The sequence below is a fragment of the Mesocricetus auratus genome, unplaced genomic scaffold (genome assembly GCF_017639785.1).
Source record: "Mesocricetus auratus isolate SY011 unplaced genomic scaffold, BCM_Maur_2.0 Super-Scaffold_100691, whole genome shotgun sequence".
NCBI lineage: Eukaryota > Metazoa > Chordata > Mammalia > Rodentia > Cricetidae > Mesocricetus > Mesocricetus auratus.
Genome location: NW_024429267.1, coordinates 55680289 through 55700296, shown reverse-complemented (window position 1 = coordinate 55700296; position 20008 = coordinate 55680289). Strand labels below are relative to the sequence as shown.

At 48.2% G+C, this 20008-nt stretch overlaps 1 protein-coding gene across 2 annotated transcripts in view; it reads right to left on the bottom strand.

Annotated features, from left to right (window-relative positions):
• Window positions 1-4903: 4903 nt before the first annotated feature.
• The window catches only part of Itga9 (integrin subunit alpha 9), a 296388-nt gene continuing 281283 nt past the window's right edge, over window positions 4904-20008 (bottom strand). For both annotated transcript variants that reach the window (XM_040739730.1, XM_040739732.1), the window contains 2 exons: window positions 16637-16756; window positions 4904-5930 (listed from right to left, as the gene is read on the bottom strand). In XM_040739730.1, the coding sequence (XP_040595664.1) occupies window positions 5832-5930; window positions 16637-16756 (219 nt within the window). In that variant the 3' untranslated portion in view covers window positions 4904-5831. The remainder of the gene's footprint in view (window positions 5931-16636; window positions 16757-20008) is intronic.

Genomic DNA, 20008 nt, shown 5'->3' with positions numbered 1-20008 from the left:
GGGCCTGCAGGTGTGTGAGCGGGCCTGTAGGTGTGTGAGCGGGCCTGCAGGTGTGTGAGCGGGCCTGCAGGTGTGTGAGCAAGCCTGTAGGTGTGTGAGCGGGCCTGCAGGTGTGTGAGCGAGCCTGTAGGTGTGTGAGTGAGCCTGTATAATGTGTGTGAGCCTGTAAATGATGTGTGAGCGAGCCTGTAGAGTATGTGTGAGTGAGCCTGTAGGTGTGTGAGCCTGTAAATGATGTGTGAGTGAGCCTGTATATGGTGTGTGAGCGGGCCTGTAGGTGTGTGAGCGGGCCTGTAGGTGTGTGAGCGGGCCTGCAGGTGTGTGAGCGGGCCTGCAGGTGTGTGAGCGGGCCTGCAGGTGTGTGAGCGGGCCTGCAGGTGTGTGAGCGGGCCTGCAGGTGTGTGAGCCAGCCTGTAGGTGTGTGAGCGAGCCTGTAGGTGTGTGAGTGAGCCTGTAGGTGTGTGAGTGAGCCTGTAGGTGTGTGAGTGAGCCTGTATAATGTGTGTGAGCCTGTAAATGATGTGTGAGCGAGCCTGTAGAGTATGTGTGAGTGAGCCTGTAGGTGTGTGAGCCTGTAAATGATGTGTGAGTGAGCCTGTAGGTGTGTGAGTGAGCCTGTATATGGTGTGTGAGCGGGCCTGCAGGTGTGTGAGCGGGCCTGTAGGTGTGTGAGCGGGCCTGCAGGTGTGTGAGCGGGCCTGTAGGTGTGTGAGCGAGCCTGTAGGTGTGTGAGTGAGCCTGTAGGTGTGTGAGTGAGCCTGTAGGTGTGTGAGTGAGCCTGTATAATGTGAGTGAGCCTGTATAATATGAGTGAGCCTGTAGGTGTGTGAGTGAGCCTGTAGGTGTGTGAGTGAGCCTGTAGGTGTGTGAGCGGGCCTGTAGGTGTGTGAGCAAGCCTGTAGGTGTGTGAGTGAGCCTGTATAATGTGAGTGAGCCTGTAGGTGTGTGAGTGAGCCTGTATAATGTGAGTGAGCCTGTATAATGTGAGTGAGCCTGTAGGTGTGTGAGTGAGCCTGTAGGTGTGTGAGTGAGCCTGTAGGTGTGTGAGTGAGCCTGTATAATGTGAGTGAGCCTGTAAATGATGTGTGAGTGAGCCTGTAGAGTATGTGTGAGTGAGCCTGGAGGTGATGTGAGCAAGCCTGCAGAAAGCTTCCAAGAGGGCCTGGGCATGCTGGTGCCATTGGTGGAGTGCTTGCTTAGAATGGGTTTGGTTCCTACCATCAAATAAACCAGAGATGGCATCACACATCTGTTACCCTAGTTCTTCAAAGATGGAGGCGAGAAGATTTGAAGTTTGGCCATCCTCAGCTACACAACAAGTTTGAGGCTAGTCTGTGCAAATGCTCAGTGACTCATAGGTATGTATGAAAAAGGTCTTCTTGTGATGAGAAATCCACCCATTTCATTGGGGTATATTTCTCCCCAGACAGACAGGCAGCAGGCACATCCCCAGGAAGGCTGACAATACACAGAGAAGGTGGTGCCCACCATACAGGGTGACCCTGTGGGAGCAGGCAGCCCTTGGCATGCTCCTATTGCCTGTATTGGAATTCCCTCCAGAACCTTACAAAGTTCCTAGCAGCAAAGAAATTACAGTCAGAATGCTTGGATCATTTAAATCCACTTTCTTTTGTTTTATTCCAAACACATATTTTTGTAAACCTGGCATTTCCCAAACAGTGCAAGTGGATCTAGAAGTGACCGCAGACACTGGAGTGCACGCAACACAGCGAGGAGGAGGCACAGCCCTCCCGTCCCAAGTCCTCTTGGGTAGTGTGCGCGGCGGATACCTCAACAAAGCTGTGGACGTGCAAAGGTGGGTGGGTGGGTGGGGGTGCCTGCCATGCAACAAACCACTCAGAAAGTTCAAACGCACACTGCCAACCAGTCACACTGTGCACACCGGGATCAAACAAAACAAACCACACGGAAGCAAAACCCAGGTCAGCGCGCTGCAGAGCACAGAGTGTTACGCCACGTCAGGAGACCTACTCAACGCTCCTCTCGTGCGCTGAAGATGCGAAAGACATTCTAGAAGGCTCCTTTGGCTCCATTGGCTCTGCATTTTCAGCCATTGTCCTAGAAAACACTCTCCACCTCCACCGTGCATTCTACCGCTCCGTGTATCAAATCCCTCATCTACTAAGATTCTGTGTTCCCCGGGAATTGTGAAGTGAAACCCAGTCTCTGGATTTGCTTACTAAAGGGATGGTTCCCCCACTTCTTTGCATACGTCAGGCAAACAACTCTGTGACTGAGCCGTCCGTCCCTCGATGACAATGCGTTGTAGTGCCTCTAAATTGAAACTGGGCACTCCTTTCTTAGGTGTATGTTTCCCAGGCAATCAGCTATAATGCTATCCTTACCTTAAATACATGTGCTCTTGGACCCCAGACCGACAGTGGGGAGGCCAGCATGGGACTGATCTGGACCCCCCAAATGTGAGTGTCAGCGAGAAGGCCTGGGCAACCTATGGGGCCCTGAGCTGTGGATCAGTGTCTATCCCTGGTATACAAACTGTCTTCATGTGCCTATAGCACAAAGAGAGATGCTCTCTCAGCCTGGACTCTTAGGGGAGTGCCTTGACCCTACCAAGAGTAAAATGACAGACTCTAGATATCCCCTATGTGGAAGGATTTGGCAATAGCGTGGGAGGGAGGGGGGAAGGGGAGTTCGGGAAGAGGGGAGGGAGAGGGAACTGGGATTGACATGTAAAACAAGCTATTTAAAATTAAAATAAAAAATGATAAAAAAATACATGTGAATAGTGTTTCCACACCTACCGCATGGGGACTCAACAGGCAGCACACCACATAGCATCCCTGGTCACTGGCATGTCTCAGGAGCATGGCATCCCTGGTCACTGGTGTGTCTCAGGAGCAAGGCATCCCTGGTCACTGGTGTGTCCCAGGAGCATAGCATCCCTGGTCACTGGTGTGTCCCAGGAGCATGGCATCCCCGGTCACTGGCATGTCCCAGGAGCATGGCTGCTGTTTGTTGAGACTATGTTGCCTTTGGCTTTAGTAAAGTAGGCTACACCATATTTGGCGTGGGGGACTTCACATAGCCTGCCAAATGTCTGGGCACTGAGATGCCTTTCAGAGCACTGCCCCAGACCACAGTGACAGGTCACAGGGTGTGCATGGGTCAGTCAGCACAAAGCCAGCTATGCAGGTCCCTCTCGATAGTGTTCTTGTGCTTCTAAATTGCACGGGCTCTTTGCGACAGGGACTCATCTTGGCGATGCTCCTGACTTTTCCTGAGTCCTGTGGAAACTGAGAAGAAGGGGCACTGTTTTTTTTAAAGGGGCATTGCTTTTACCAATTCTCTGCAAGGGTCCTTTTTCATATTAAAAACAAAAACAAAACAAACAAAAAACCCCCAACACTTCATAGTCCAGGCCAGAGAGCTGGTTAAAACCATGGAAGACACAACTAAGACATGGAACTAGACAAATGACAGTGCCCATGAGAATGTCTGCAGGGCTTCCACAGTGAATCCAGAGGCAAGACAGTACAGTGCACTACACAGTGGGCTTTTAAAAGAACGTTCTAGAGAGAGTTAACACAGACATACCAACACACCTGCTCACTTTACCTGATTGCCTAAAAAAAAGTCGAAGTGAAGATGCTGAACACTCAGTCAGGAGGATTGCTAGACAGTGCTCCCCACCCCCGACTGTGTGCCAGGCAGCCACACCCCTAGCTCTCATGCCACCCGGCACTCAGCATTATCAGAAAGGCAAAAAGATGCTTCCTACGGTGACGGCTAGGATTTGCTTCTGGGGCTACCATGTAGTTTTCTTAAAATCAGCATCATGGACTTGTAGTGACTTATTGACACACGACTACACATGAGGGTTTACCATTCATGGCAGGGCACCAAGTGGCCAGATTCTAGCTGAGTCTGCCCTTCCTCCCTGCCCACACTTTCTTGGGTGTGACTCTGCTGCCCAGCTGAACCGTGTGGGTGAGTCGCCATTCTCCACTGACCCCGATGAAGCCATACCCTCTGCAGGAAGCAGGCCAGTGGGGACAGATGGTGCTGCAGTGGTCTCACCACCTAGGATCCTCAAATGGCTTATTAAAGGAAACCAGGACACCATTCACACACACCACCATCATCATAGGACAGCGGCAAATGGGGTTCACGGAGAGTCCACACTCCACACCTACGTGGGATGGCTTCCTACCCTGAGGCTGTGTTCTCTGGAGATCACCAGCAGTCTGCACAGTGCCGGACCCACAGTCCAGACTGTACATGGCTGGTAAAGCCGAGACTCCTTATTTTTCTTTTGATAAAATTTATGAACTGTGTGTGCACTGGGTTCCTGGGCTGCCCCAGCCAGGCAGTGACTCCGTCTCCATTCCAGAGTCAGATGCCACATTTGACTTCTAGGACCAGCTTTGACTTGTGGCTTTTTGGGTTTCTCAATGATGAAGATAGCATTCACTTGTGGGGGAGAGGAGAACACCAAAGCTCTTGGTTCAGAGTTCTTTCTTTGCAAGAAGCTGTCCTCTAGAGGACAGAGCCATCTTGTCAGCAACCACCAAGGGCAGAAAGTTTACAGCCCGTGCAGGCGTAGGACCACAAAAGCCCAGCTTCATGACATTTAGTCAGGGTACTCTGCGCCTGACTTGCTGACCAGATCCAAATGGGCTGAAGCCACCTTGTGGGTTGTTCCCTAAAGTGACATTGTTTCTTGGTTTCCCCTACTTTCTTGTATTCTATTCCCCACTTCCTCACTGCTAGCTTCTGGGAAGACTTCCTCAGTAACTTACTTGCACCCAAGTACTTATTCCAGGTTTTGACTCTTGAGAATCGCACCTAAGACATAAACATAAATCAAGTGGGAGTATCCTCTGGGAAGGAATCTGGATACCACCATTCGGGGACAGCAAGATTGAACTGAAGTTACATTGCAAGGTAACACCATATACACACAGACACAGGTCTTTGCTGAGAGAGCACAGCTTCAGTCCTGGGCTTTGAATCCTGGCGCACAGTGTCTGGGATGAGATGTTATTCTGAGGTTGACCAGTAGTCTATCCAGCGCTTGCTGACTCCAGAGGGCGAAGTGCTTGCTGCATGCGTCAGGGAGGTACAGAGCATCCGCAGTGAGGAAAACAAGCTTTTCATCCCAGCTCCTGTTTCATCCCAGCAAGAGGTCCGCAAGAGAAAGCACTGATACTTCTTCAAGTGCTCTGAACAGGTGCTAACAATTGCAAATGTCTTAGGTGGTCTTGCCATATCCATGGTGCCTTTTGCAGTACTCCAAGCTTGTTGGATTCATTTCATGAGGTCTCTTCAGTTTACTTTATCTGCATTTTTTTAAACAGCAAGTTCCAAAGTACAATAAGTTCTTTCTCTTTTAAAATTTGTATGCAGGTACATATGTGTCCAAGATTTCAGTGCTTGAGTGAATTATAGAACTATTTAATAGAAACAATAAAACATCGATACAAATATAAAGACACGGTCAATATAAAATGCTTACACTTATAAAAAATACTTTTAGGTAACAGTTTTCCCCTGAGGGTTGACCACGCAATGTTGTATCCATAAATATGGCTTTGCTCTGTAGCTTGTCTTTCCGAAGTTCTGAGTTTGTCTGTAATGGGAAGTGGTGGTGGCCCCAGTCACGTGACCTGGCTGGAGGTGGCCATCTCAGGTCGGCACCGGGCTTGACAGGATGAGGAAGAGAACAGCATCAGTGGGGCCTCCGAAAAATCTGGAGAAGATTTCTTTCTTCCAAATATGGAAGATACAAAGATCAGGGACCACAGGCTGGTGATGGGAACATGAGGGCATCACATGACTGGCATGACGGGTCACTGGTTTTTCTGGACCCAGTCCCAACCATCTTCATTCTCTTTCCGGTTTTTCTCGGCTTCGATGATCTCTTTGTACCTTCTGCGGAAGAAGCCCATCTGCAAGACAGGTAGAAGAGGTCTGGGTTAGGACTGGCTGGCTTCTCAGGAAGTCTGGGCTATGAGGAGGCAGGACCCAGCCCTTCCCAGGCCTGGGGAAGCCAGGAGAACGTTTCAGGTGATACTGTTTTTAGAAAACATCCTGGCAACCAAAGAGTGACTCGGTCCCACTTTTCAAACCACACTGACTTCCTGTGGTCTAGTTCCCAGCAAGCTGTTCACTGAAGAGCTTCTGGAAAACTGTTCCCCCAACGGGGTGCCGGGGAACACCAGTTAATGGGTGTTTTTCAAATTTTTTTTTGATTGGAGAAAAAGATAAATATGTCCTGGTCAGTCAAGTTTGGAAAAAGTTGCATTCTTCTAGGCATTTGAGATAGATCATAGTACAGCAAAGGATTTGACAGCTGGGTGGGGTAAGCCAGCATTTCTTGAGCTATTTGCTGTTTTTTCTTCTGTATATGTATGTGTTTATGTACATATGTGTTTATATGTTTGTGTGCTCATATGTACATCTGCATATGTGTTTATGTGCATATAACTTTGTTTATATGTATAGGGTTTATGTGTATATGTGTTTGTGTGTATAGTGTTTATGTGGATGTGTATTTATATATGTATGGACTTATGTGTTTGTGTTTATGTGTATATGTATAAATGTGTGTGTGGATGTGTATATGTGTTTATGTGTTTGTGTGTGAATGTGTATATGTAGAAATGTTTGTGTGTGTATGTGTTATGTGTTTGTGTGTATGTGTATATGTACAAATGCGTGTTTGTATGTATATATGTGTTTGTGTGTATGTGTATATGTATAAATGTGTTTGTGTGTGGAGGTCAGAATCAGATGCTGTTCCTCAGAGCTATCCACTTTGATTCTTTTTTTTTTTTTTGGTTTGTTTTGAGACAGGGTTTCTCTGTGTAGCTTTGTAGGCCTCGAACTCACAGAGATCCACCTGCCTCTGCCTCCTGAGTGCCGGGGTTAAAGGCATGTGCCATCACTGCCCAGATCCACTTTGATTCTTGAAACAAGTCTCTCAGTGGCCTGGACCATGATGAGTAGGTCAGCCTGACCACTAAGCTGTGGGGATCTGGCTGTCTCTTTCTCCCCAGCACTGGGATTACAAGCATAGGCCATCATGCCTGGTTTATACAGGTGCTGGGGATGGCAAAGTACTCATGGACATAAAAAGAAATATTTTTTATAAAGAAGGGCCTCTCCACACCAGTCAGTTTAATCAAGATCACCACCCACAAGGCATGCCCAGAAGCCTACCTCCCAGATGATTCTAGATTCTGCCAGGCTACAAAAAGTTGCTTAAACACAGGACAGCAGCACTGTAAAGACTGTGAGAGATAAGCCAAGTGTGAAGAGCCTCAGACAAATGCAACTTCAGGGCAGGGGAGGGAGGAACAATCCAAAGAAAACCCTAAATCAGGATGAGGAGCCAAGGAGAATCCATGCTGTTGATTCCAGCATGGGTATCATGAATGCCACAGATATGAGAGAAAGTTCTAGATGACAGTGAGGTGGAATGAGATCGCTGGATGCTTTAAAAAGTTTGTTGTGTGAGAGCAATATTTGTCAAATGGGTCCTCAAGTGGCTGTGTCTCTCAGGGCATTAATAAGTTTGTATAAGGATTGAGGATATGACTTAGTTGGTAAAGGCTTTCTGCACAAGCTCAAGGACCTGTGTTTGTATGTGTCTGTGTATGTCTGTGTGTGGGTTTATGAATATGTGTGTGTGTGTGTGTGTGTGTGTGTGTGTACCTGTGTGGGTATGTGCACATCAGTGCAGGTGCATGCAGAGGCCAGAAGGGGGCATAAGACACCTGGAGCTGGAGTTACAGACAGTTGTGAGCCATCTAAATGGGTGCTCAGAACTATACTTGAATTCTCTGCAAAAGAGAGTGCTCTTAACCATCGAGTCATCTCCCCAGCTCCAGAATCAGAGCTCTTATTCATTCTAAGAAGGAAGCGAGATGGCTCACTTCTCATGCCCATGCCGTGGTGGGAGGATTTAAGGCAGCTAATGCAAGGATGACTTGCACGTGCTCATATCATTGTGGATGTCATTCTTGTCACCAACAAAGGGCGGGCACTATCTTCCCCTGCAGACGCCCAGAGCAGGCTCTCTTCTTTATGCAGAAACAGCTTTGAAAACTCCACTCCCCCACCCAGCTCCCCAGGGCCTAAGAGTTCTGACTCCAGTCGTCAACCTTTGAGTGATTATGTGCGTGGGAGGCCGAGTTGCCACGGATGTGTGTGTCTTCTCCAAAAGGCCATTTCTTATAACACAGTGCATTCTGAGGCTGGAGAAGGCTGACTGTGGCAGGCAGGCTGTGCACAGGAGCTCAGGGTTGTCAGATATCACAGACGGAACAGTTTCCCAGATCCATTTCCCAACAGATGGCAGCAGAGTGTTTTATTCTAACAAACCCAGACTGTCAGGCAGATGGAGTGAAAGCTACCAGAACAAAGGGGAAGACTTGGGAATGACTCTGTGGTGTAGCTCCTACCTAGGATGCACAGGGCCATGACTTCTATTCCCAGTACTCTCTCTCTCTCTCTCTCTCTCTCTCTCTCTCTCTCTCTCTCTCTCTCTCTCTCTCTCTCTCTCTCTCTCTCTCTCACACACACACACACACACACACACACTCTCTCTCTCACACACACACACATACACACACTCACACACATATAGACACATTCACTCATACACATACACTTACACACATACACTCTAACACACACTCACACACAGATATACACACATGCACTCTCATACACACTCACACACATACACACACTCACATACATATATATACATACACACACTCACACACATACATACACACACACACACATGCACACTTAAGACAGAGTATCACTATGTAGCTCTGGCTGGCCTGGTACTTACTACATAGACAAGGCTGACTTCAAACTCAGAGATCCACCTGCCTCCACTACTGAGTGCCAGGACTAAAGGCCTATACTACCAGGCCTGGCTGAGAACCCAAATATTGAAGGGAAATACACAAATTCAACACAAAGTAAAAACAACCCTATTATTAACACGTGGAGAAGCAGTAGTATGGCACATTTTATTTTTAAAAAGCCTTTTCCAGGGCTGGGTGGTTGCTTTTTGGACTGCATCAGGTCCTAGGATCAATTCCTAATACTAAGTGTAAAGAGCTTTCCCCTAGCTAGAGCCATGGTTGGCAGGTTTTAAAATACATGTAAGGTACTAAACGTATGGTGAGAAAAATCAACTATGATCAGACTAAAGAACTTAGCCACCATCTCATATGGTAACATTCGTATGTTAAGAACGTTTCATGTTAATCTTAGCAAACCTCAAGGACCCAATACAAATTTTCAGTCTCATGTTAAGGTATGGATACACTGTGAAGCAGAGAGAGAATTGCTATTATTATTATTATTATTATTATTATTATTATTATTATTATTATTATTTGTTTTTCAAGACAGGGTCTCTGTATAGCCCTGGCTGTACTGGAACTCACTCTGTAGACCAGGCTGGCCTTGAACTCAGGGATCACCTATTTCTGCCTCTCGAGTGCTGGGATTAAAGGCTTGCGCTACCACTGCCTGGCTGAGCAGAGTGAATTATGAAATGTCTAACAACTTGCAAGACTTGATGTTCTTTTCTCCCTTCAGGCCTCCTTTGGGCACACATACCTGCTTTTATTAGCATGCCTGGGTATTTGGGAGGGATTCTGGGAAGTCTTGGACTGCCAAATTAAGCCCACCCTGAGACTTCTGGGAAATGATTAGTAACAAGCATACACTGTACCCATCACGACCCCACACTTCCACCCAGTCGTTTCTCCCTAACCCTTTCTGGAATCTTCCAAAGCTTGTGTTCCAGGAGGGGTCAGATGTTTTGTTTATAATTATCCTGTTTGCAGGAGAAACCGCCCTACGAGGAGACTTCGTGACTAACTTCAAGGTTTGTTCAGCTGGAGGACCGGAGAAGCAGAGGGACCTCCTGGTCCCGGCGGTGACCCCAGAGAGCAGCTCCCAGGTGCCTCCTGTAGACTAACACGATGTGTCTCCGAGCCTGCCGGAAAACCGGCAAAGCAAAGCGGCAACTTCTTCTCAGTCGCCCTGTCAGCTGGGCGCTGGGTGAGTCAACGAATCCCGACGAAGAGATGAGAACCAACCCAGGCCTAGGGTGCTCGGTCTCGGTCCAGCTCACGTCAGGGAGATAGGAACAGCAAGACACCTCCAGGGCATCTCTTGAGGGTGCCTCTCCGTGCACTGGCCTTCGGGGTGTTTCTTGGGCAACCATTCCAACGACCTTGGGCATGCTCTTTCATTGGACTAGCTCAGGCCTTGTGTTTATGGACTTCTTAGTTACTTGACTGTTTACACAGCACCGGACCAATATTTATCTCCAAATATAAACCAGTCCCAACACACGTCACTGGCACGTGGTTTTTCCGGGGAGGGGGGCGGGTGGTTTGGGAAGCGTGTGTTCGTTCATGTGTGCACACTTGACTCTACACTCTTTTGAAAAGCAGGGATGGGTTTTCTCGGTCTCTATTGGAGGCAAAGGTGGTGTCCCTTCTGGAGTGGCTGCCACACCTCACATGTTCTCGGCGCCACTCTGCAAACGTTCACGGCTGAGCGCTTTTGCTGCGAGTCAGGAGTGATGCTCTCCACCAATCAAAGCCATGCTCTCTAAGAAAGCTCTAGAGTACAAGGCTCTTGGGACAGTTCCAGCTGATGGAGGCCTCCAACCAGCTCTTGTCAGCAGGGCAGCGGAACCCTCCCTGCACCCTGCGTCTCGGTCACTACACCAGGCAGAGCTGGGTCTTCCTGGCAAAACAATGGCACTCTGTTTCAAATCACCTAGCTTTGAAAAAGCGTCGGTCAGGAAGGAGAGGAAAAGAGACGGAGGGTCCCTGGTTGAAGGCAGGGGGCGCTGTCTTTCACCGCAGGGGTGGCCTGTGTGTCTGGCAAATTGCAAACAAGCAGGGACAGGCTCAGGAGAGCGGTAGAGGGTGCAGGGAGGCACTTTTCTCCTAAAGGGCAAACGGCTGAGTATGTTTTCTCTCTGCTTTGCCGGCATTAACGAGTGGGAGATGTTTGTTCCTCAGACAGGCTAGCCTAGGCCGTTGCACCTCTGAACAGTGCAACCTTCCCATGAACGGGCCTCCGACGGTGTCTTCCAACCCAGCCAGGAGCCGAAGCAATGGCGAAGGATGCTTTTGGATTTTTCTCCCTTGAAAGAGTTTCGTGTTTCAAAGTCTTCCTTGCGCAGTGGTTTGGCAGGCTACCGTAATCCTTGCACATCAAGTTTAAATTACATTTCCCAACGTCCGCGGGTGGCTCAGCTCCGAGAAGGCCGATTAGGATCCATTTCGGGGCTCTGCTTAGCTTGGGGCCCTGCTGTGGGTTTTGTTTGGAGCCAGGTCCTTTTGCGGCCAAACGTGAGAGTCTGGGCCATCGGCAGGCCCTTGAGGAAGGTTCTGGGAGTAGTAATGGCAGGGTCTAGAGTGGGAGGCTGGGTGGGCTGAGAGCAAGGGCAGGGACCAATGGAGACTGAGCCCTGGAGAAGGCCTCTGTGGAACCCCGGGCGGTTTCTGTTTCACATAGACAGGAACCCCACAGGACACATGTCACAAGGGTCAGGGGCCAGTGACCTAGGCCACGTATTGTTTGCTCCTCTGTGTCACTTAAGCGCCTTGTTTCTCGGAGGGTTTCTCAGAGGTCTGTTGTTTGCCTCTGCCCAGCTACTTGGGTATGCCACCAGAAGGAACCCAGTGTTACCTGTTGAATAAAGGCGCTGGCCACCCAGTGAGCACCGAGCACGTAGTGTGGACTGTGAAGGCACTGGCAGTCTTCTCTGAGGAGTTCTCAGCATTTGTGTTTAGATCACAGTTTTGGGAAACACTCTAAAAGGGAACTCAGGGTTCCCACAAGGTGTTTCAGTGGGTAAAGTGACAACCTGAGTTCAATCCCTGGGACCCGCATGGAGGAAAGAGAACCCATTTCTGTAACCTGTCCTCTGACCAATACTGCCATCCCCCCACTTCCCGCTCCCCACAGAATAATCTTTTACAACTTTAAAAAATAATAGGGGAATTTAGTAGATGTGTCCATACAGGAAGAGGGCCTGAACGCTGGCCATCTGTTCCTTATGTGTTCTTAGAGACATGTCTCCCGGTCAGCTGGGTGGCAGGTGATAGCCAGTGGTGTCCCTGGACAGAGTGGAGGATGGAGCATGGTAAGAAGCCCAAACTGGTGATGTCCAACAAGTCAGATGTCGGGCTGGACTTACGCCAGTTTTCAGCTGGTTTCTCTGCACAGTGCCGTCAGTGTGACATTGAATTGCTACCCAATACCTACAATGAATTATTCTTAGGTTGTGAATGTAGGAATTAGAGTTGACAAATGTCTGCCATCTAACATTGTAGGAAATGTAGGTCTTAAAAATAATCCTTCATTTTACTTGCTTTTTCCAACCTCTTCTAGACTTACTATATTAGTTGTTCCTTAACAAAGACATTTGCTTCTTTTATGCAGGACTCAGATGATCTTATAGCCATGACTGACATGGACAACCCTCTGATATGAAGACTGTATCAAGATTTTTAAAAATTAATTAATTTTTGTTTCACATGTCATTTTTGTGTGCATGCCACAGTATGTATATGGAGATGAGAGGATAGATTGTGGGAGTCAGATCTCTTGGGTTGTCAAACTTGGCAGCAAGCAAATTTACTGGCTGGGCCATCTCGCCAGTCACCCCCTTTATTTTTTAAAATTAATTTAATGTGTATGTGTATCTGAGTATATACATGTACCTGTGTGTGTGCCCGAGTGTATATATGTACATGTATGTGTGTGCCTAACCTTCCTGGAACATTCAGACTAAACCCATGTTTGTTCTGAAATAACAGTTTAGTTGAGAAAAGTCCCCTTAAGGCAGGGGAGCAGGATGGAGAGTCAGGTCTAGAAGTCTTACACAAAGGTTAGTGCACAAGGGAAACCAGTTGACAAAGCTGAAGGCTGGAAACCAGAAGGCCAGCTAGAACAGGTTGGGGGTCACTGCAGAGGTGTCTGAAGGTGACCTGTGACTCATTCTAATATTAAAACACACACTCCCGGGTGACTAGAAATCCTGAGGTCTCTCAGCTGACAAGATTCAAGAAGGTAGGCATCACATACTGTCATGGACTTAGAGAAAGATGGAGGTTTTTGTAACAAGTCTCAGTCAACAGTCATTGAGTGTTAACAGTCATTGAGTGTCAACAGTCATTGAGTGTCAACAGCTATCAAGTGTTTGTCAATAGTCATCAAGTGTCTGTCAACAGCCATCAAGTGTCTGTCAACAGCCATCAGGTGTCAACAGTCATTGTCAACAGCCATCAAGTGTCTGTCAACAGCCATCAGGTGTCAACAGTCATTGTCAACAGCCATCAAGTGTCTGTCAATAGTCATCAAGTGTCTGTCAATAGTCATCAAGTGTCTGTCAATAGTCATCAGGTGTCTGTCAACAGCCATCAGGTGTCAACAGCCATCAAGTATCAACAGCCATCAAGTGTCAACAGTCACTGAGTGTCAACAGCCAACCAACTCCTGTGCTTCATCTCAACCAAGAGCTTGCCACATAACTGAGAGGCAGGAAGGGAAGTGTGAAAAGGCTATGGAGGTCAATAAGAAGCAGTCAGCTCTGCTGGGTATCAGGCAGCAGCATACGTTTTGCCTGCACGTACACTGATCCAAGCACCAACAAGGCACAGAGATAACAAGGCACAACTCACCACGCCCTAGGCCACCCTCGTCCCTCACCACCTGGTGTTAGACTCATAACCATGATGGAGGATTGCAAGTTCTATGCAATAATATATTTTTGTTTTGTTTCTTTTGTGTTTTTTTTTTCAAGACAGGGTTTCTCTGTGGCTTTGGGAGCTGTCCTCGAACTCACTCTGTAGACCAGGCTGGTCTCGAACTCACAGAGATCTGCCTGCCTCTGCCTCCTGAGTTCTGGGATTAAAGATGTGTGCCACCAATGCCTGGCACAAAAATATTTTTTGACGAAGAGAAGAAGTATGTGTATCCTCTCCATTACAAAGAAGAACGAAGGGCCCATGGTGCAGTGTATACAAGGTTGCCTTTCAGTCCCCTCCTGCAGAAATGAGGCTATGGAATGCAGCCTATGTGCGTGTGGCTCTTATCAGGGAACACATTCTCTCTTAGCAAAAGCATAGTGACATCAGCAGTGGCATGTGGGAAGAGATGGGGGTGGAGGGTTGGAAGAGGTTGGGGAAGCACAGGTGATGGTGTCCTGGGTGATGGTAAGCTCTGTGGGGTCACCACAAGGAGGTCATGTAGACCGTGAAGGGGATGGAGTGGCTGCCACACTCCCTACTCTCTGTCTGTGCCCATGTGGCTGGAGCAAGAGAGCTTTCTTCTCATTCCAAAAGCCCTCATGAAGGGAGCCGCCGCCCCTTCCCCTACCACAGGCCTTTGCAGATTCCAAACACTGAGCCTTGTTCTCCACCCTCAGGCCAGAGGCCCTCTCAGCAGAAAGACTCTGGGGCTGGAGACAAGGGAGTGTTAAAGAGTCTATCTGGCCATGTAGGGTAAACAAAGGACAAATTGGAAGATTAATAAAGAGGAAATATCTGCTGTTGGTATATATAGAGAAATGTACACTTTGCTAACCCTGCGGTGGGAGGGTGAATGGAGGTAGCATTTCAGGAAGGCAGTTTACACCGTGAACCACGTCCCTCCATGACTCCATCCCTAGGGTTGCATTCTGAGGACACAATGAAGGATTTGTGCAACGTTCTGCCTCTAAGGTCATGGACCGTGGCATTGTTACAAGATATGTACAACCAGGGACCACTTTGATTCGAGGCCTGGGGGACTGTAGACTACAGAGTTAGCACTGTCATTATGATGTGGCTGGAAGTGGGCTCTTAACAACACAGGGAGAGATTTACAGTATCGCTGTCAGAGAACAACGGGCTGCCAGGTAGCACCAAGATATCAGACATGTATGGGCGTGTAAGACGGGGCGTGTAAGACGGGGCATGTAAGATGGGGGTGTGTAAGATGGGGGTGTGTAGGACAGGGGCATGTAAGACGGGGGCGTGTAAGATGAGCATAGTATGCATAGTATGCGCCATGTTTCCTTTAATCTCCAGCTAATCTTCCAAGGGAAGTACCATTAACTTTAAAGTAATGGATCTGATCATTAGTCTGAGAAAAGCATGCTAAACACACAGTTTTCCTGGGGTTTCTAGACTGTTTACACACTCTAAACTGTATTTATTATACATACTTTTCCAGGTTGAGAATTCAACTTGCAGAGGCAGAGGAGATGACTCTGTTGGTACAGTGCCTCCTGGGCAAGCATGAAGGCCTGTGTTCTGACATTCAGAACCTGTGTAAAAACGCCAGGCATGGTGGCACTAATTTACATCCCAGATTTACGTCCAAGTGCAGGGTAGGAGAGAGAGGCAGACTCCCACTGCTTCCTGGCCAGCCATTTTAGCCTAATGTGTGAGCTCCAGGCAATGAGAAACTGTGCCTCCAAATGATTGGCAGGGGGAAGGGGTGCGGGGGCGGGGATGACGCACAGGTGCCTGCCACCAAGCCTGGCAAGAGTTCCATCCCTGTAACATACATGGCAGAAGGAGAGGAGTGACTCCTGAGAGTTATTCCTCTAACCCACACATGTGGGCCATGGCACACGTGTACACACATGCATGTGAGTATGTGAGTGTGCACACATGGGAACTGAACCCACGGCTTCCAGTTTAGAAGTACTATACCTGAACATACACTGAGGATATGTCTGGATAACTTAACTAACAACTTGTCCAAGAATCAGCTGAGTCAACATGGAGACCACGCCATGCTCATCACACTTAGCTCCAAGATATAACCCCTGGATGCCATATAACATTTTTTCTCTTTATTAATGTTATCAAGTTTGATCGCTTCATATGTATTATTTTATAACCCCAAAGAAATTAAGTATTTGGACTTAAAGCATCCATCCATGATTCTTTAGAGATTGTTCCTGTAACTGGCATTTAAAAGCTCCTTTGCCAAAGAGCACCAGTTATTCATTTGTGCCAAAACATGGTGAAAGTCTGACATCACTGCCTTCGTTGTGTGTTTCCTTACCTCTGGGCCAGGCTCTGCTTGCCTCTTTATTTTATCTTATTATTGTCATTTTCTGTTTTCTGCTTGCCTCTTAATGAGTGTCCACCTGAAAGTCCACAGTACCTACGCTCTCTCATTCCCCTTCCAGGCTGAAGTCACAGATAACGTTCTCTACAGCTGCAGTCTAGGATTCTAGGAAAAGCACGGCCTGCAGACACATCACCCATAGTGAGACCGCTTCCCATGCAGGAGCAAACACCTTATGGGAACCAGGCTGATCTCCTGAAGCAATGACAGCAGGAACCCTTCGGGATGGGTTTGATTTTGTGAGGACAGATAAAATGAGGCGATTGAGGTCCCTTCTCTCTCTCTAAAGTGGTCCAAGAGGAAGCAAGAGTTCATCCTCTGCCTGAAGGGTGCTCGGGCCCCCTCTGTACCTGCATTGTGCAGGTGGGTGGGTGTGGGGGTCACCTCTCCCTAGGTTCGGCAGCCCTGGGGAGGCCTGAGACCCATCCTCGGTGGGAGATCTGCAGGCACCCGTGGTCACCAGACTCACCTTCCACAGCAGCACAGCCAGCAGCAGGAAGATGAGGATTCCCACCAGCAAACTGATGGCGATGATCCACCCCACCACGTAGCCACGGGGCTCCAGGTTGTGCAAGGCCTCGAAGACCACCTAGAAGGCAACGCAGAAGTGAGACCGTGAGACCGAGGGCCACCTCTTGAAAGGGCCACAACCCTAATGACCCTGATTTCAAATATCACAAACTGAACAAAAGCATGGTGGAAAAAATGCCACGACATGTCACGTTCCAAAATTAGACGACGATCCTCGCCACCTTGCATTCTGGTTCTGCAATAAAGACTCAAGCAGTGAGACTTCCGAGTGCTCAACTCAATGTGCCACTTGGTAAGGGATCATTTGCTCAAGACGAGTTTTTTTCCCAATAGATCTCGGACCACACAAGGGCCAAGCCACTGTCTTGGGTCTCACAGCTGTGCCTAACCTGCTAAAAGAATTCATTCAAGATGTGGTGTCATTTCTAATCTGAGCCACATGTGGTTGGAGGCCCTATCTCGTCGAAGGACATTTGTTTATTTTTACTTATGGATGTGTGTGTATCTGTGTGTTTATGTATGCCATCCACATGCAGGTGTCCCCAGAGGCTAGACGAGGGTGTTGAATCCCCTGGAGCTGGAGTTATAAAAGGTTGTGAGCTGCCTCATGTGGGTACTGGGTATTTAACTTGGGTTCTCTTTAAGAGCAGAAGTGCTCTTAGCTGCTGAGTCATCTCTCTAGCCCCTGAGGCACATTGGTGTCCTAGAGTTGGTCTGTGTCGGCTCTCAAGAGCTAAGTGTGCATCAAGACGCTTTGGGATGACGGTTGGCCACAGATGGCAGTGGGACCATCACACACGAAAACAGCAATTCAGACAGGGCTCCCCTGCCCTCTTGCAGGAGAGTGGGGCCTTTACCATGCAATAGCTCACACTGACCACACTCCCTGGCTTATTTCTACTTCCACGGGTCAGAGGGGGTGTGGTTTGCAGAATTCAAGTGTCACTTGCACCCTCTTCTTTCAAAGGGAAAGCCAATCCGGCCATCTTCCGTTCCTTATGTCTGCTTCTGGAGCCAGGGGTGGCCAAGAGACATGTACTGGGGCAGAGGTCCATGGGAATAGTTACCCATGAGCCCGTCTGGCTCTTTGGTTTCACTTGTAGAACCTGAACCCAGAACTTGTCTTAAGGGAAATTCAGTGGAGCAGAAATGCTCCTTCCAATGTGGGGGACAAGCTAGAGAAAAGTGCCTAGAAAACCTGCAGGCCCTTTGGGGAATGGGGAGGTGTAGCCAACGGCCAGGGGATCTTAGGCAAAGTACTTGACCTTTCTGAGATTGGCTCTTTTTGCACCTGCGAATCAGAAGCCCCTGCAAGTCCTCCCTAGAGGTTCAGACAAAAGTCAGCCAAACCTTGTAGCAGACAAGTATCCTGAGCCAGGCTGTGAACTCAGTAGGGGGTTAGTTGTAAGGTCCAGGACGCTGAACTGTGTCCTCTTGGCAAAGCCACACTGGAGGTCTGGTTTTGTGGATACAGAGATGAGAGTAGCCACTACAATTTAGTCTGGAGAATTTTGTAAGAATGCCCTGTCACGTCCCGGGAATGTGGACCTTGTGTCTTTTCTTTTTTTTTCTCAGTAGTGTTGTTGGTCCTCTTGGACGAGAGCTCTGGGCCTTGGCAGATCAGTCTCTTCTGTCCTGACTGCAATAAATTCTGTGAGTGATCTGCACGCCTTGCAGTGTGGTAAGAAGCCACATCACAGATTTACAAACAAGCGGAAAGAAAATGAATGGACAAAAAAGGGAAGGGGATGCGTACAGAGCATGTAATATGGAGACATACTGATCACAACGGCACCACCCAGACCCAGTCTCTCGAAACAGCTCCTCCCCCACCCCACCCCCGTTTCCATGCCTGTCACCCCCCAGGTCAGGCCCAGCCTTCACAGGCATTGTGTCAGACGCCCCCCTGCCCTGAATTTGTTTTCTAAGAATGTGGGTCCTGACATGTCACTTCAGTCATCTCTGTGGACGGCTCCTCTTCACTCTGAACATCTAATTCAGGACACTGAGCTGTAACGGTCTGATTTCCTTCCTCCCCAACCCCTCCCAGGCCACAGATTCACATCCTAGCCAGTCTCATCCCCCCCCCCCGGGTTCTGTCTCTTTGCTTTTATTCCCTGGAATGCCCTTCCATCCTGGTTGTGTGACAACCACCATAATTGCTTGTCTTAAATATGCTCACACTGTTTGATCTATCAATTCTGTATTTGAAAAGTTGATCAAAGGCAGGAAATAAATAAGAAATACAGTAATACATGCACACAAAATAAATAAAATGCAATTTAAAAGATTAAGAGAACTGGAAGATTCTCACTGCAGAATTAGTCATGGAGATGCAGAACCAGACCACCTAAGTCTAGGGAGACCGGTTAACTAAATAATGGTTAACCACAAGACAGAACACAGAACCGGAACTATCCTAAATGTTTAAGGCTACGGCGACAGGTTAACTAATAATAATCACAAAACTGAACATCACAAGCTATTAAAAATGACAACTGCAGCCGGGCCCAGTGCTCGGGAGGCAGAGGCAGGCGGGTTTCTGTGAGTTCGAGGCCAGCCTGGTCTACAGAGCGAGTTCCAGGACAGCCTCCAAAATAATACAGAGAAATGCTGTCTTGAGAAACAAACAAAAAAAATGACAACTGCTCTATAATTGTATTTGTCTCTGTCAACTGCTCTATAAATTATATTTGTCTCTGTATACGTATATATGTGTAGTGTGTGTGTATGCGTAAAGGTGTGTGTTTATGTTTTGAGATAGGGTCTCACTCGATAGCCCAGGCTGGCCTGGAACTTACCATGCAGCTCAGCCTGGCCTTGAATTTACAGAAATCTGTGTCAGTCTCCTAAGTGTTAGGATTGCAGGTGTAAACTACTACACCTGGGCTGACGCGCGGCTTAAGCATTTTATCAATTTATTTTTAGCATATAGGCGTTTTGCCCGCGTGTATGTCTGGCATCGTCTATAAACTGGGTGTCCTTGCAGACCAGAGAGGGCATTGCATCCCTTGGAACTGGAGTTTCAGATGGTTGTGGGCTGCCAACTGGGTGCTGGGAATGAAACCAGTTCCCTTTAAAGAGAAGCCAACGATATCAACCACCGAACCATCTCTCCCTACTGCTGCATAATATTTTAACAAATTAAAAGCATGACCCTTGAACAAAGTGGAGAGACCCACTATTTAGGGAGTCAGCAGGAGTATAAAGTGGGCTCAGCAAAGATGTCGTGGGGATGGGGAAGTGTGTTGAAATCAGGTGAGCGAATCAGACTCAACTGGCCAGTGCTCCATTCAGGAAGGCATGCTTG